At 32.5% G+C, this 16,666-nt stretch overlaps 1 protein-coding gene across 3 annotated transcripts in view; it reads right to left on the bottom strand.

The window, feature by feature from the left end:
- Nucleotides 1-346: 346 nt before the first annotated feature.
- The window catches only part of LOC125061437 (BCL2/adenovirus E1B 19 kDa protein-interacting protein 3), a 27,983-nt gene continuing 11,663 nt past the window's right edge, over nucleotides 347-16,666 (bottom strand). The window contains exons 1-8 of one of the 3 annotated variants that reach the window (XM_047666900.1): nucleotides 11,132-11,296; nucleotides 5,891-6,023; nucleotides 4,927-5,008; nucleotides 4,747-4,805; nucleotides 3,375-3,468; nucleotides 2,519-2,622; nucleotides 2,229-2,313; nucleotides 347-1,415 (exon numbers count right to left, since the gene is read on the bottom strand). In XM_047666900.1, the coding sequence (XP_047522856.1) occupies nucleotides 2,259-2,313; nucleotides 2,519-2,622; nucleotides 3,375-3,468; nucleotides 4,747-4,805; nucleotides 4,927-5,008; nucleotides 5,891-6,023; nucleotides 11,132-11,171 (567 nt within the window). In that variant the 5' untranslated portion in view covers nucleotides 11,172-11,296 and the 3' untranslated portion in view covers nucleotides 347-1,415; nucleotides 2,229-2,258. Of the gene's footprint in view, nucleotides 1,416-2,228; nucleotides 2,314-2,518; nucleotides 2,623-3,374; nucleotides 3,469-4,746; nucleotides 4,806-4,926; nucleotides 5,009-5,890; nucleotides 6,024-11,131; nucleotides 11,297-16,666 lie in introns of those variants that run through there. The other 2 variants (XM_047666903.1, XM_047666901.1) reach the window with 2 other exon arrangements.

The raw sequence follows: 16,666 nt of genomic DNA, 5'->3' as shown, positions 1-16,666 counted from the left end.
AAGACAGAAATTTGTATTAAAATTTAAAATACTATGATATAGTATGAAAGTGATACGTTGTCCAAATAAATATGAAATATCAAGGATTTACAGTTGGACCAGACCAGACCAGGACACTTGAACTTGAACAACAATTAAGCTTACAACAATGAATAAACAGACACTGATACAGAAAAACATTTACAATTGAAACAAATATAATCATTTACTTGGCGAATTGACGTTGTAAATGAGTCGTTCGTTGATCTTTTTAATTGAGGTTTTCTCGTTAATACCTACATGTAAAATATTTTGATTGCATCTATAATCTACTGGGGAAAGGTTCTTAAAAAATAAAACTCGAGTCTATTATTAAAATGCGTATTTATTGAATTACTTCAAGCGCTTAAAACTAATGATTATGATTATGACAAATATTAACATATCTCTAAATGAAAATCAATGATATAAACGAAACAATTCTTTTACGATTCTAAAACTACTATAATAATTTAAGTGCTCTACTTGAAAAAAATCGTCATTGATTTTCAGATATGAAAACATTGAATTTAGTAATATTATCATTTAATATTTTATTTATAATAAATCCAAAAATTCAACATTCCAATCAGTTGAAAAATTATTTTGATAAATTTTGTCATAAAATTTTGGTATTAAAAATATACGGTTTTCGAAAAATATGGCGTGAGATAGTGTTCAATCTATTCTTTACTAGTTAGCAATGGGTCACCTTTTTTTTAAATTATGGCCATAATGTTGTATATGAATAGAATGAGCAGTTATTGAGCATAATAGTGATGTGTGATGATGAATACAATTTGGGTCCCATATAAAAATGTAATTACGTAGAAATCACAGTTAAGATAAAAAATATTAGCTATGTTTTACTACGTTAACATCTATTATGAACTTAATAATAAAATATTTTTATTTATATATAACCTTTTCAAAGCATTTTAATATACATGGCAACATTTTGGAATAGAAGCATTATTATGAAAGAAACAGATGTTTAGCAAATCTACATTTTTATAAATCAAATCTGTGCTACAATGACATAGAAAAATATAAAAAATGCAAAAATAAACACCTGTTTAAAATTAAAAAATCTTGTCTTACTCTAACAGACTTATATACTAGAATAATATAAAAAGTGACAGTACAAAAATCGATGTGACTAAAATAAAAACAAATTCCCCTTTGTTTACAGAAAATAAAAAAAGTAATGTTAGAAAAAAAGTAGATTAAAGAAAATCCCCAAATCAAAAGAACAACTAAAACATAGTTAAAAGTCAATCACATCAATTTTTATATAACACGTCTACGTCTAGATACAAAGATTTTTTTTTTATTTTTAATTTTTTTTTCAAATCTTCCCACTAGGCGTGACCGTTTTAGCTACTAAACCTTACAATCTGAAACAAAAAACATCATATTAAATTTAACAAACTTGGGGAGCGTTCAAGTAATACGTAACGAATTTTGGGGGGACCTTTTTAAAAACGTTACGATGCGGGGCCATTTCCAAGTACTTTACACCACATAATGGTAACTTTTAGGTATAAAGAGTCACTAGGTGGTCACGAAACGTTTTACTATACCTACTTGGGTACAGAAAAACGTTACGACGCGTTACATGGGGGGTGGGGTCAATAATCTCCAAAAATTGCGTGACGTAATACTTGAACGCTCCCATGCCGCGTTACATGGGGGGGGGGGGGTCAATAATCTCCAAAAATTGAGTGACGTAATTCTTGAACGCTCCCTTGCCGCAGTGTGTATTCTTATTTCTTAGGCCAGTGACCAAGTTTTCCCAAAAAGTTACAACCAGGAATAACCATCATACGAAAGCTATATTGTTTCATACACATGTTTAGTAAGGAAATTTTGTTAGAAGAATCTTTGTATTTGTTTAAGTATAAAAATATAAACCATTGTGAACCTTCTATTCGTGAAAAAATATATATTATATGTATATTTTTTATTTTACGCTTTCATTCACACTATATCCTGTACTACTTTTTAAATAATTTTTTTAAAATTACTTTGACAATTTTTACATCAAATGTTTGACCTACATATACCTATACATTTTCTACCTGCCTTATCAAGACCGGAAAACCATACAGTAAGAAAGAGGGTCATATTTTTTTGTCCATAGTACCAAATTCTATTTTTTTGCCATTATTGACATAGCTTAAATATATAATATTAAAAAATAGTAATACCTGTACCCATCATATCAGTCTTTCATATATTCAGTTCAGCACAATCAGTCTGGGAGGGAGCATTCCTTTTTTGCTCAACCAAATGCTGAAAAAGGTATTATTTTACATTAAAAAAAATAACCATTGTATTAAAAATAGCAATGTGTATATATTCTCTATAATCTATAGTCACTAATAAATACATTGTTTTTAAAAATCTACTCAATAATTTGCTAAATGAGTAAAAGTTGCTTTAATGTAAGAAATATTATTATTTTAATAGTTATTTATAACAAAAAAAATATTCTTACCCAATTCCGGCTCCAATGAGAAGAGACACAATGTTGGTGACAAGAACGGCCGCTACAGCACCGCGACTAAACAGGCAGGTGCGACGGACGGACAGACAGTGGCTCTGTGAATACATATAAAAATTAAAATTTATTTTAAGGCAAACAAAATTATAATAATATTTTGTGTGTGTGCCACATGACAGGTAGAGTCTGTGCAGAAAGAGCTGTCGTGGGATTTGCGGTTTAACAGCAGTGCTAAACTACCAATTTTGTTATGTTGACAATACTAATTACGTCATTATAGTTCAACTGTAATCACCTTGATATTTAAAGGAAACAATTTTTTAACGGATTGAAGTTCGGTATTTATGTATTATAAATTTACAATTATTTTACATAATTTTAAATTTAACCGACGTTTCGCGTGCTTTACAGTGTGCGTGGTCACGGTGACTGAAGACAAAAGGTGTTGAATGTCAAAAAGTATCGCAGCTGTAGAAAAAGTTATATTATCTGTATTTATTTCGCCGGAGTTGGTATCGAATTAAAGATGGAGGGTTTTGGCAGAAATGGCTCACGGTGTCCTCTATTTTCGAGGATTGTTTATCTTGAGATTTTAATTTGGATATTATTGGATCCCAGGTGTTTGACAATTTTAGGCAGTCTTCTCATACATAACATTTATCTAGTCATACATAACTTCAATCCATTTAAATAACAATACCACCTTGATAATATTAAAAGAATAAAATATAATTTTTTTTTTGTGAATAATAATTATTATTAGTTAGTAACCGTCACCCCATTTCGCTCTTCGCCTGTAACTACCATAGAAAAAAAGTACAAAATTCAATAACCAAAAAAATCATCTCACCTGTTGCATATTAGCCTGCTGCTCCAAAACCTCAATAGAGGAGGTGGCTGAGGGAGGTCCGCGAGCATTTACCGGGTGCTTGAACCGCCAGTCCCTGTAAAACACCATTCTAAATTATATATATTTTTATGTATTTATAATTGCTTAATATATACTCGTATATAATCTAAAAGTACAGAAAATATAAAAATTCTTTATAGATAATATAGTAAAGTATCTTTGTAATTAATTTGCGATATTTGTTTTAAAATAAGTGTTGTTTGATGATTTGCTATTTTAAGAATACCGAGAGTTTTTTACGCCGGCTTTTTCTCTCGGCCTACACCCTCTGTCTTCTTTGCCGATGAGTAGGGATGCCTACAGATTCAAATTTAATGACGTGGAATATGTGATATGTACCTTATGTGTTATATTCCATAATAAACATTTTTTTTTAATTCTTGCACTGAAATAACGCAAAATAATTGTTATTATTACTATTTACGAGATACATTTGGCTTGTATGGAGTGTACGACTTTTACTCAGTTATATATCCAACATTATTGTCTTGGGTATGGTAGGATACAACAAGTTAGGGAGCGTTCAAGTATTACGTAACTAATTGGGAGGGGGGGGGGATCCTTTTGTAAAACGTTACGATGCGGGGCGGGGATTGAATTATTTCCAGTATTTTACACCACATGATGGTAACTTTTAGGTATAAAGAGTCACTAGGTGGTCACGAAACGTTTTTCTATACTTGGGTACAGAAAAACGTTACGGCGCGTTACACGGGGGGTCCAATAATATCAAAAAATTGCGTGACGTAATAATTGAACGCTCCCTTAGAGGTAAGGAATATATTATCATATCATAATATTTTTTAAGGTCCATAGAGGTAAAATATATAATGCGGAAATGTTGGAGAGAGACAGACTGCGTGTGCCAAATAATCACATTCGGCGTGGTTAGCGGTCGCAATTGCTTGCAGTGCCTCGAGCGCGTACAAATTTACTTAGAGAAGCGCCATTAACGCGTGTCTTGCGCACTCTGAATATTATTGCTTGTGAAACGGATATATTTAGTTGCACACTGGCTGAATTCACAAGAATTGCATTATTTATAATTAGTTATAAAAAGGTTTAGGTGTTATGTTTATATTATGCTTTTAGTATATTTTTTTATTAACAATTTTTCTATTGTATTAGTATTTCAATACTGTAAAAATAGCAAATAAATAAATAAATATCTCCCTTTTTTAAATGTAACCAATTTTTAAAACCATCATACTGTAGTAATAATTTATTTCTCTATAGCTAATCCTATAGATGTATGGAGCTGGAGAGGTTATATTATTATAAATTACGCATTATTAATAAATATATAACTTACTTAGGGGGCAGCTGGTCAGGCCGGCTGCTCCACTCCCAAACCCAATCGTTGGATTCATCCTGGAATTTGAAAAACAATTTTTTATTTATTTAGTATTAAAAGAGAAATTAAGAGAAACCATAGACATTTTGGAATAGTGCATAACACTAAACGTATAGCTATTGAAACAATTAAACATACCCTCCAACAATTAATGTAGACTCCCTTCAGCTCATCTTCAGTAGACGGCTCGAGGTTCGGACTGTTTGGCGGCGATTTAGGACTGAAACCATACACATATATGAGAAATCTCTTGGTTAACAGATTTATTGTTTTCTTGATTCGATCTTTCAAAATATCTAGAAAAATCTAGAAAGTTCTAGTAAAGAATTTAGCTTCTATTTGTCCAAAAGATTTTCAATTTACAGCCGTTGAGGACTAGGTCCAATTGTGTCTTTGTTTTACGCGACAATTACCCCAATATATACAAAAATATATTGCTAAGCTCAAAACTCGACAGCTGGACCAATTCACGTGGCTTTTAATTTATTCATTGAACTCTATGGATGGTGTTATAAAAAAAAATTATTTTATTTAGTTAGGTTTTTATTCCGGAAAATCGAACTCCCATTGGGGTAGCTTAGCAAATGATCCATAAGTTGTATGTACCTACTAAAAAGGTAGGCTAAGTACAAAAAATCACATCAAAGAGAAACCAAGTTCGCGTGGGCATCTAGTTTAATATACAGTCAAAATCTGTTATAACGACATCGAAGGGACTACTCATATAAAACCGTAGTCGTAACAGCCGATGACGTACCAAATACGATAGAATTCAGCAAAATTATATCATTCAAAATTAAATACAAAACATCTTCTAATTAAATAATCCAAAAATTACTTCAAAACTAAAAATAGCACAGCCTGAAAACTAATTAATATATTATTATAACAAAGGATATTTGGTTATTTATTATTTCCACGCGAGTGAACTGAGACAAATGATATTGCACGGTCAACTGATATTACAAAAAGTATTAAATATCTTATTCACAATATTTAAACAGGTATATTTTTTCTATCTATATTCGACGCGATAACTCACGCCAAGCTCTCTTCCAGCTTTTTGGGTTTAACATCAAATTAATTATTTGAAGCTAATTACCTGCCCTTCATGCTGGAGGCTCGCGAGTGTCGAACAGAGGAGTCCCGGCTCTCCCTCTGAGCCTCACGCAGTAACCGAATGTACTCATTCTCAGCTCCATTAAGCCCACCAGAATTCAACTCCACCCACGATTCTGGAAGAAGAGATAAGTATTTTTATATACTAATTTAACATTACTTGAAGACACTGAATACTAAAGTTCTTTAAGAATGTACTTGATATATTCTTGTGAATACTAAACTTCTTTAAGAATGTACTTGATATATTCTTGTGAATACTAAACTTCTTTAAGAATGTACTTGATATATTCTTGTGAATACTAAACTTCTTTAAGAATGTACTTGATATATTCCTGTTGCCTATTCGGTTCTGGTTTGATATTTTTTAATTTTAATGCTGTTAAGGGAGACATTTTCCATTTACTTTTCGATGTATAATGTTTCTGACAGCACAAATGATGTTCCGTACACGGTATAGTTAAGAGAATTGTTTGTATTTGATCACGCCATACGTTTTTCTAACAAACTGGCTGCTATGTTTTAAAGCGAAATATATCAAACAGCTGAATAGATCCTAGTAAACGCCACTCTTATCTCATTGGTCCACTTTCAATTGCTTGCATTCTTTACTTTCATTTATAAATACAGTGTTAACTCTTTATAACGAATTTTAAGGGACCGAGCATTGTTTTCGTTAATTCGTTTCGAGAATTCTCATTATAGGGTGGGGAGAGAAAAAAAAACAAATTTAACCAATTACTATCAATAGGTAAATTATTCTAAACAAATATAATACATAACGCTTTTCTTTTACTGGCCATCTTGACAGTTTCAAAGTTTGTTTACGACTAATACACGATAGGTGACGGTGGTGCGTTTAGTAACTGAGACCAAAATTTCCTACAGGCATTTGCTCTAAGAATAATGGCACTCGTGTTTATGCAATTAACAATAACAAAGGCAAGACGGCTGTTTATATCCTCAGGTGTCTTTCTTAGAAATTCACATCAAAAGGTTAGTTTTGTAAGCTGATTATAAAAACAATTATACTTAAGTATGTTGTTGATGTCTAAATATGAAAATATTTCTTCGTTATAGAGAAAGACAGTTGCCAAACAAAAGTAACTTAGTTTTACATTATACCGAGTTTTTGTTATAACGAAAAACGTTGTGTTAATAAATAGATTTTATTTAATATTGTAGCTACAACAGACACCAAGGGCATTACAAAGTTGGGCTGTCAGCAATTCGGGGAAAAAACTATGATATTTACATTGTATTTGAAAGGATTCCTTTGTATTGGTAATATCGTAAGCAGGTATAACAATTTGGGACGGGACAAATGAAATGAGGTGATTAACAGAATTCTCAGGTAAGCACAGAATTAACACACAATTGACACACAAGAACATGTAAATTTGAAATGAACTAAACATTAACTACATATAGATTAATAAGATAGAAAAATTTATGTTTTGTTAATTTTCTTAAAGTACAACTGTCTATAACGCTTTAAAGACATCCAGAAGAAATAAATGCAACCACAGTTTTGAATATGTAATCTTAATACTAAATTATTTTTAGTATATGATAAGAGCAGTGTTGCTCTAGCGTGCGACTCTCATCCCTGAGGTCGTAGGTTCGATCCCCGGCCAATAGACTTTCTTTCTACTAGCGCATTAACACTCGCTCACGGAGAATGAAAACATCGTGAGGAAACCGGCTTGCTTTATACCCAAAAAGTCGACGGTGTGTGTCAGACACTGGAGGCTGATCACCTACTTGCCTATTAGATTGACAAATGATTATGAAAGATACAGAAATCTCAGGCCTAGACCTAAAAAAGGTTGTAGCTAATTTATTTTATTTATATAATAATAACATAAACGTACCTATACCGGACATGTTTATCATTATCTAATCTAAGTTACGGTCTGTTACACAAGCTTAATTTTAGGACGCAAATACGAGATGGGCTCATTTATTGCTACTGGCACAAATAGCATCTACCTACACTGAAATCCGAAATGATATTCAAATATAATATATTATATTTAAAGAAAAATTCTCCACTGATTTTTATTGATTGCTAGTAATTATCGTTACGACTAAACCACAGTGTTATAAATAAATTTTACTAAATATTAATTAAGAATAATGTAAATAATTCCTAATTTAGGCCGAAAATGGTAATGAACAAAAAATACTGGTATTATTGTGAAAAAGCGTGGGTTGCTCGATAGACGAAAAATATGGCACAGAGAAATTTATTTTCTGTTTTTTAGTTTAGTTTTCTATATAAAGCGTGTGTTCTAGTTTTTTTAAACTATTATTTATTTTTTATTTTATAGTTACATTTTTTTTATTTTTTTCATTTTTTTTTCGGATTATTGCATTGTCATCTATCTTTGACAGGTGCGCAAAGTTTGAATTAAATCTGTCCGTTATAAGTGGGTCAAAATCGAGTCCGAAGGAGTCGGTTACATACATACATACATACATACAGGTGAAGCTAATATAAAGCGTATAAAAAGATCACGTGGCCGTTCACCAACCAGATAGAACGATCATGTGGCTGGAAAATCCATTCCAGATGTTTCCTTGATGAACAAGACGCTCAGGGCTACCGACCGAAAAGAGAGACGTTCTACCCTAATATTTTTTTACTAGATACATTCGAGGATAGATTATATATTTAAAAAAAAAACTAAAAACAGTATTTGTAGGTACTCACAATAGACCCACACTAGGGACATACCTGTTGTGACTTACAAACTCTCCGTGGTGGATATACACATAACCGTAACCGTATCGTATCAAGGGTAAATTTATACAAGGATTTTTTCCTTAGAACAGAAAAAATTAAAAACAAATTGAACCAACTTGCTACTAGTATAACTAAATGCACTCAGTATTATATTAATTACATATTTCTATTGATTGGTCATGCAATTAAAAAATGTATTAAACGATAATTAATTCATTTATACACGGGAATCAATCATTCTAGGCTTTTTTTGAATAAAATACCCGTTCGGTATTTTTGAAGTAAAACTTAAAATATTCCATATCTTAATATATATAAATTACGTGTCACGTTGTTTGTCCGCTATGGCCTCCTAAACTACCGAACCGATATCAATCAAATTTGGACACCGTGTGTAGTTTGATCCAATTTAAAAGATAGGATAGCTTACATCTCAATTTATACCCGCAATATTATTTTATTGTAAATATTTGTTTATTATTTGATACAATTCTAACAGATGGCGCTGTGTTGAAGTCCAATTTAATGTCATAACCACCAAAAAATCAAGGTGGTCACCACGACTGGTGTTATCCTACCGTTTCACTTGACTAGTTTACTACTATGTAATATAACAAAAACCTTAGCCACAGCAACGCTTGGCCGGTCTGCTAGTATACTATAGTTTGATGTTAACGTTCATTCAGTTCCAATCTATGTTATGATCTCCGAGTCGTATTGTGATCGTAGTGGGTGCTAGTACCGGCTTGGCAGAACCGGTTCCAACAACATTCCTCACTTGTTTACTATTTGTTTACCAATATGGAGACGGTGTATACCTTTATTTTTGTCTGCGTATACAATATTTAGCTTTCTCATGTGCGAATATGTTGATTAAATATTTTTATAGATAATTCGTTTCCTTGACAGGCTTTTTTCCTTAACACAACAAAAATAAGGTATATATATATATATATATACACTAGCAGACTCGGCCACGCGTTGCTGTGGCTAAGATTTTTATTATATTACATAGTAGTAAACTATTCAAGGGAGAACACTCGTCATGGGGACAACCTTGCTTTTTTGGTGATTATGCCATTAAATTGTAGCTTATGTTAAACGTTGGTACTCTCAACACAGGGCCATCTGTTAGATTTGTGACTGTGAAATAATAAACAAATATTTTGCAATAAAATAATATTGCGGGTATAAATTGAGATGTAAGCTATCCTATCTTTTAAGTTAGATCAAACTGCACACGGTGTGCAAATTTGATTGAAATCGGTTCGGTAGTTTAGGAGTCCATAGCGGACAAACAACGTGACGCGTAAATTATATAGATTAAGGTATATTACGCGTACCTAGCTTTAGATCAGTAGCATCAGGACCAAGGTTTTTTTTATAAATCTCTCTTTACTTTTAATTTTCAAATCTTTAACAGATAATTTAAATACAAATATATTTTTTATTGATTATTTACTTTCGTCAATATTTGAACCTTTTTTGTATATTATAATGTAATCCTTTGGCTTTAAATTTAGTATAATTGTTATTTCATAAATATATGTAGTTTATATCTACAGCTAATATAATTTATACATAAAAAATAACATACGATTATGAAATAGATTCGGATTTTTTATCACCTTTAAAAGAGGCCTAAGTGGAAATAATTTATATTTATCAATAATTGGCAATTCGTGACGAATAATTATAGATTATTCGTAACACATGTTAACACACGCTAACACGCAAAGCAAAACGAAAAATTCAAATAAATATAGTTTTATCTATAAACCAAATTTCAAGGACAAATAAAATTTTATTGTTTTCACAAAAAACGATTTAGTATTGAAGACTGACGCAATAAATACATTTGTCAATACAATAGATTCCAACTGAGCCAGAGACGCGAGAGTATTTTGGTTACTTTGAAAATATGACGATCAAAAATGGAGGCAATTAAATTCTAGGTAAATCAACAGAAATATATTATTCGCGTAAATTAACTTCTTGCAAGAGGTTATTTTAACGAACATAAAACCGGCTTTTTTGCGCATTGTGAATATTTACACTAACATAATTTTGCAATTATATTTTTATACAAAGTAGCGAATACACGAGAAACTTTAACCAGTCAAACTAGATTGAATCGAGTAAAGCGAAACTCCACGTCCCCGTTCACCAAGCGTCTGCACCGGATATTACTTACAACTTATATTAAAACATGAATTTCTATTGTAAATAATTAATATGTACTATAAAGACATACATTTTCATATTGAAAGTATGAATTTTGCCTCCTAATGCGTTTCTTTTATAGCTCTAGTAGCAGCATACAAACATTACAAAAAATATAATAGGTGTTTTAAATTAAGAAAAGTTATACAATTGACCAACACAAAATAATTATGCTAATTAAAAAAAATCACATAAACTATTAATTGAAACACTGATAACGCCGAAATAATTTATTCAATAATTAATATTTACCAAGTTCATCAACCGCTACTGCGCTCTTCGGTTCGTACATGTTGACACGTCACAGACAATACACAGATTTATTGCGCACTAAATAAAGATCAACAAAAATTTAAATACACCGGCCGCGCGTCCACGCGCGCCGAGCGATCGAAGCAGACTGAGATTATTTTTGAATTACGAACGTAAACATTAAACAAAGCACTGCGTATGCGCAAATGTGAATGTACGGTGCATGTGCAATAATTGCGTAGCGCCAAGGAAGGATTCGTGACGCGCGGCATGTCGACTTTTGGCAATAACATACGGATATAACTGTTCAATTAACGAAGTGTATTAGTGCAATAAACTTTGAAAGACCGATACCTATTTCGTTAATAATTCAGGCAAAGCAGGATATAATTATTAAACATCCGATTCTTAACGAACGAACGGTACTGCAGAATAGATACACATAGACTATACAAACACCACTTAGTTCTAGTTTATAAAGTTTACTTTGTATACTTTATTTGTGATAAATTAATTAGAATTAATCACTAATTCTCAATAACTAGTCCAGAAATGTTTTATATCGTGGCCTTCAAGCCAGAGGGGCGTATAAGCAATACCCCTACTTTTCAGGAGACAAAAAAAACTTAATAAGTTTTTTTGCAATGTATCTCTTTATCTGAAAATGTACATGTGTCTACTAAAGTTCTTTCTTAATAACGTGAAATGATTATTTTCTTTGTAAGTATTTAAAAACTTGCAATATTGCACTTACTTCCATTTGGCTCGACAGTTGTAGGCAAACCGTATGTTTTCTTTTCTCAGAAAACGCTTTTATCGGATGGACGTAAAATACAAAAGCTTTTTACGCAATGAAATATTTAAAAAAACATCTGAACTTAGTTCAAGTATCGTGAAATATCATAAATAAATATTTTTTATATAATTAAATGCAGTATTTCTACCATTTTTGAAGATTACACGTCCGTCTGGCTTGTCAAAAATATAAAATTAGTTTTGTTCCAAGACAGACGTAAGTGAAATAAAACAAGGCACAAAAATAGTTTAAAATTATTATTATTTAAAAAGGAACTTGGAACCATTAAACTTTTAAAAGAAAAACTTAGCATAGGTATAATTAACACTCTAGTACTACAAAGATAATTATTGTTTCTTTGGTCGTATTCAGCATTCACGATTGCAGAGATCTTAAAGCTGTTGAAAAAAAGTTGTTTACCTACATAGAAACAAAATAAACAAACTAAAAAAACTGCTAATTATAAAAATATCTATAAAGATGAAAAACATGAATAGTATTAAACTTGGTTACCTATTAAAAAATAGATGTTTACCTAAATAGAAACAAAATAAACAAACAAAAAAAATACATCTATAAAAATATCTATAAAGATGAAAAACATGAATAGTAAGTACTTTCCATTTAGTTGCATGCAATCTCATTTAAATTTAGAGCAGGTACAGGCAAACGACTTAATCTATTTAGATCTAACTGAGCAAGCAAAAGTAATAAGTTCAAACATCTATGTAGGTTCTTATCAAATGAACTGATTAATTCTTTTTCCCTGACCGACGTCTTAAATATGAGGCTCGTGTTGCAGATAATTCCAATTCGTCATCATCTTGACGAGGCCTAGTCTGAGGCAACGATCCTGATACAGACTGAACAGGAAGTTTTTCATAGTAGTAGTTATGATTCTTGGTTATCGTCCCATCTCGACACATTTCCATCAGATCTTTATGTTTTGCTTGTTTTAACAAAATTTGTCCTGGGTACAGTTTTGCAAGATTCGAATTATGTTCCGATCTAGTCACTCTCTCCTTTAATTTTACCTCTTTGAATTCTTCCCAGTAATCATATTTAAAAAACAACGAATGGGGAATGTTTTTATTAAATCGTAACCATCTTACGTTAGCCCATTGCAAAACAGTTCCATCAGTGGCTTTCATTGTATTTGGAATAATAGTACTTCGCAGTGATTTGAAATCCAAAAAGTCTGTGTGTTCCATAACTTGAACATTATATGGATTGTCTTTACGAGCTAGTCGTATGACATTTTGCCAGTCATCAGGGATGTAGATTTTGGCATACTCAGAAGCTCGTTCAATTGTCGAGTGCATGTTGTCGCACTCCATGTAGGTGTGACCAGGTTCAAGAAATTTATAGTCAATGACTCTAATCTCATTGTCAGGTGATGTAATGATATAATTGAACATAGCAACAAGCACAGAATTTCTATTCTGCCCTGGACAGCAGTCAGAAAATAAAATCAGGTGATCGACATTGGAGAGATTTGAGATGTAATTATAGAGACATGTTGATACTTCGTTTGATCCACGATTGCCTTCATATTCCGGCCAAAAATAACAATAGCCTTGTTTAGTCGCTGCATTGTGAATTGTGAAATTCATGCTACCTAACTTCCGTTTATAAAATACAGGTTTTCCTAAAACCAAAGGACAATATAGCACTGCTTCAAAGTCAAAAGTACAAACATGCGAGCGACTATCTTCTATTGCTTTAATTTTATCCGATGTTTTTTCTTCCTGTGCATAGTATTTTCTGTTAACATGCTCTTCGTATTCTTCTTGTTTCGCTTTTTGTTCTTCTTCAGTTAATTGCTCATATTTGTTACACCAACACTGGTCCTTTCTTGGTTTGTGGAAACCTATATTCTTATTTAAAATTAGTTCTTTATACGAAGTTTTTCCAATGGGTTTCTTATGGTTCTCCAAACATTGCTGCTTATATAATTCGTACATTTTTTCTTTATTAAGAATGGTCTCCAAATAAATCTTTTTTGTATCTTTACGGCACCAATGAGAAGGCACTTTTGGAAATGAATCTATGTGATCATTAGCAAACTTTATGTTGTCTTCGCTAAATTTGTTGCAAGGTATGTGATGACCTCTTTTATCAGGGGAAGGTATATTACCCACTCCTCGGCGCGCTTTCTTCAAAGCAGTACGGACCATCTTGTCACTGATATCCAGTGTACGAAGAAAAAAAGGTTGACACACATTTACCCTTTCCGAATTAATCTTGAAACTGTAATTCAAAGTGAATTTCCTTCTCGAGTTTGTCACACGTGATCCTGTTACTTCAGTTGAAACCACGTTCGATACTATAAAATCCCTTTGTCTTTCAATACTACCCAAACCCCAAAATGACAAATGAATATTTTTTCTCGTACTATTATCAATTTTTGTATGACAAGCTCGTTGACACTTACAATTTTCATTGCCACACTTTTTTGCCGGTACATTTTTTCCTTGACTTGATATGTATGTTTCACCGCAATTTTTCTTCGTTTTTCTAATGTTTTTTTTCCAATTTTCCGGTATTTTTCTTTTGCATCTTTTCACTTTTTGACGATCAAGGTTACTTTCAAGTGTGGGCGATTCTTCTATTTCTTGTGGATTAGTAATGCTGACTGGTTGTTCAATTTGAACTAAAGATGAGGACGTAATGGGTGACATTGGCGAGCACTGAATTTCCTCGTCATCAGGTTGGTAATTAGGGTCTGCTACAGAGTCATCGCTGTCATCAATGAAAGTTGACAGATTCTCGTTATGTGGGTTTTCAGAAGTTTCTATAATGCTAGGGCTTCTTATTGAGTGTATGGATGCTACTGGTGTAAACAGCGGTGTAAGTTGTTTTTCTATTGATGGAACCGATGATTCTAGTAGTTCGTAATCCTTGTTTGTCCTAAATACTGACAATGGTGATTTATTGGAATATAATATTGGAACATTAAAGTCATCACCGTTAAAGCCTAAATTTTCCATTCCATCAAGGTTACTTTCAAGTGTGGGCGATTCTTCTATTTCTTGTGGATTAGTAATGCTGACTGTTTGTTTAATTTGAACTAAAGATGAGGACGTAATGGGTGACATTGGCGAGCACTGAATTTCCTCGTCTTCAGGTTGGTAATTAGGGTCTGCTACAGAGTCATTGCTGTCATCAATGAAAGTTGGCAGATTCTCGTTAAGTGGGTTTTCAGAAGTTTTTATAATGCTAGGGCTTCCTATTGAGTGTATGGATGCTACTGGTGTTAACAGCGGTGTAAGTTGTTTTTCTATTGATGGAACCGATGATTCTAGTAGTTCGTAATCCTTGTTTGTTCTAAATACTGACAATGGTAATTTATTTGAATATAATATTGGAACATTAAAGTCATCACCGTTAAAGCCTAAATTTTCCATTTCGGCTATTGTCGCTCGTTGTTCTGTTGTAAGTGGCGATTCTCTTTTTACCTCCGTATGTGAAAAAGTCATAGGCGATCCCATAGGTGACGAAGGCACAGAATGCAAAATCTCCATCTGCTCTTCAACAGCGATTGGTGAATCTTCATGATTTGATTGAGTCTCTAAAAAAAAGAAAAAAAAGACAATTAGTTACCTACAGGTTACTTATGCCCTGTAACTATACTATATTCGCGTTAAGATTGCAGTGCCATTAGTGCAGTGGAGTGCAATAATAATAATATAATCTCATTAAATATTATAAATATGAAAATTTGTCTAAATAACCTAACTGCCAAACGGCTCAATGGAATTGCCTAAGTAACAAACAAACTCAACAATTAACAACCACAATAACATACCAACTTGCTTGTTTACAAGGTAAAATTATAACTTACCATGTAGCGCTAAACGAAGAATAGTTTTGGTCCGATTCATTGTTGTGTCCGTTTCTATGTTCCGCCTGTCCACTCCATACGGCCGACTATTGAACACTGCGACTGCGCGGGTGGAAAGAGCGCGGCGCGAATTCAAGGTCGTATACGCATACGTCTTTTTGGCATGACATTTTATTGGTAATCAAAACAAATTTGAAAGTCGTATGAACATACGTCTATATGGCCCGACAATATATTGGTAGGTCATATGAAAATCGATAATCGTATGAAATCGTATGTACGTACGACTTTGTGGTCCGTTACACAATTCGTCATTAGTGGTTACGACCGCGGTACATCTTTCTGGCATGAAAATAATATCTGACTTCAGTTATACGCCTAAAAGTATTTTATTAATATCTTCTAAAGTAATTAACTTACAAATATGAAAAAAACAGAGGTGGTGTATCGATAAACTTAGAAATAATTGACGTAATAAAAAAAAAAACGATTTTTTTTTATACGCCCCTCTGGCTTGAAGCCCGCGATATATAAAAAAGAACCAGTGTTGCTACAACCCTTGGTCTTAGCGTTAGATTTCTGTATAGGTTTCGAGGTCATTTTTTTCTAATAGCAAGACTTTCTGGTTCAAAGGCCGGTTTGAGTGTTAAATGCGCATAGAAAAAAAAGTCCATTGGTACACAGCCGGAGTTCAAACCTCTGGGATGAGAGTCGCACGCTCAAGCCAGAAGTCCGATGCTGCTCAATATTTTAAATCAACCAATTTAGAATATATATATAATGAAGATACAATGTTTGGCGACAGTATTATGAACATTGGTGGTGACTTGTAATAACTGGTTTTCCCAACCTTTTTCAAGCACCAGTCTCTCACAATAATAGATAGCATTAAGTT

Source organism: Pieris napi, chromosome 23 (assembly GCF_905475465.1).
Source record: "Pieris napi chromosome 23, ilPieNapi1.2, whole genome shotgun sequence".
NCBI lineage: Eukaryota > Metazoa > Arthropoda > Insecta > Lepidoptera > Pieridae > Pieris > Pieris napi.
This window is presented reverse-complemented; position numbering and strand designations above follow the sequence as displayed.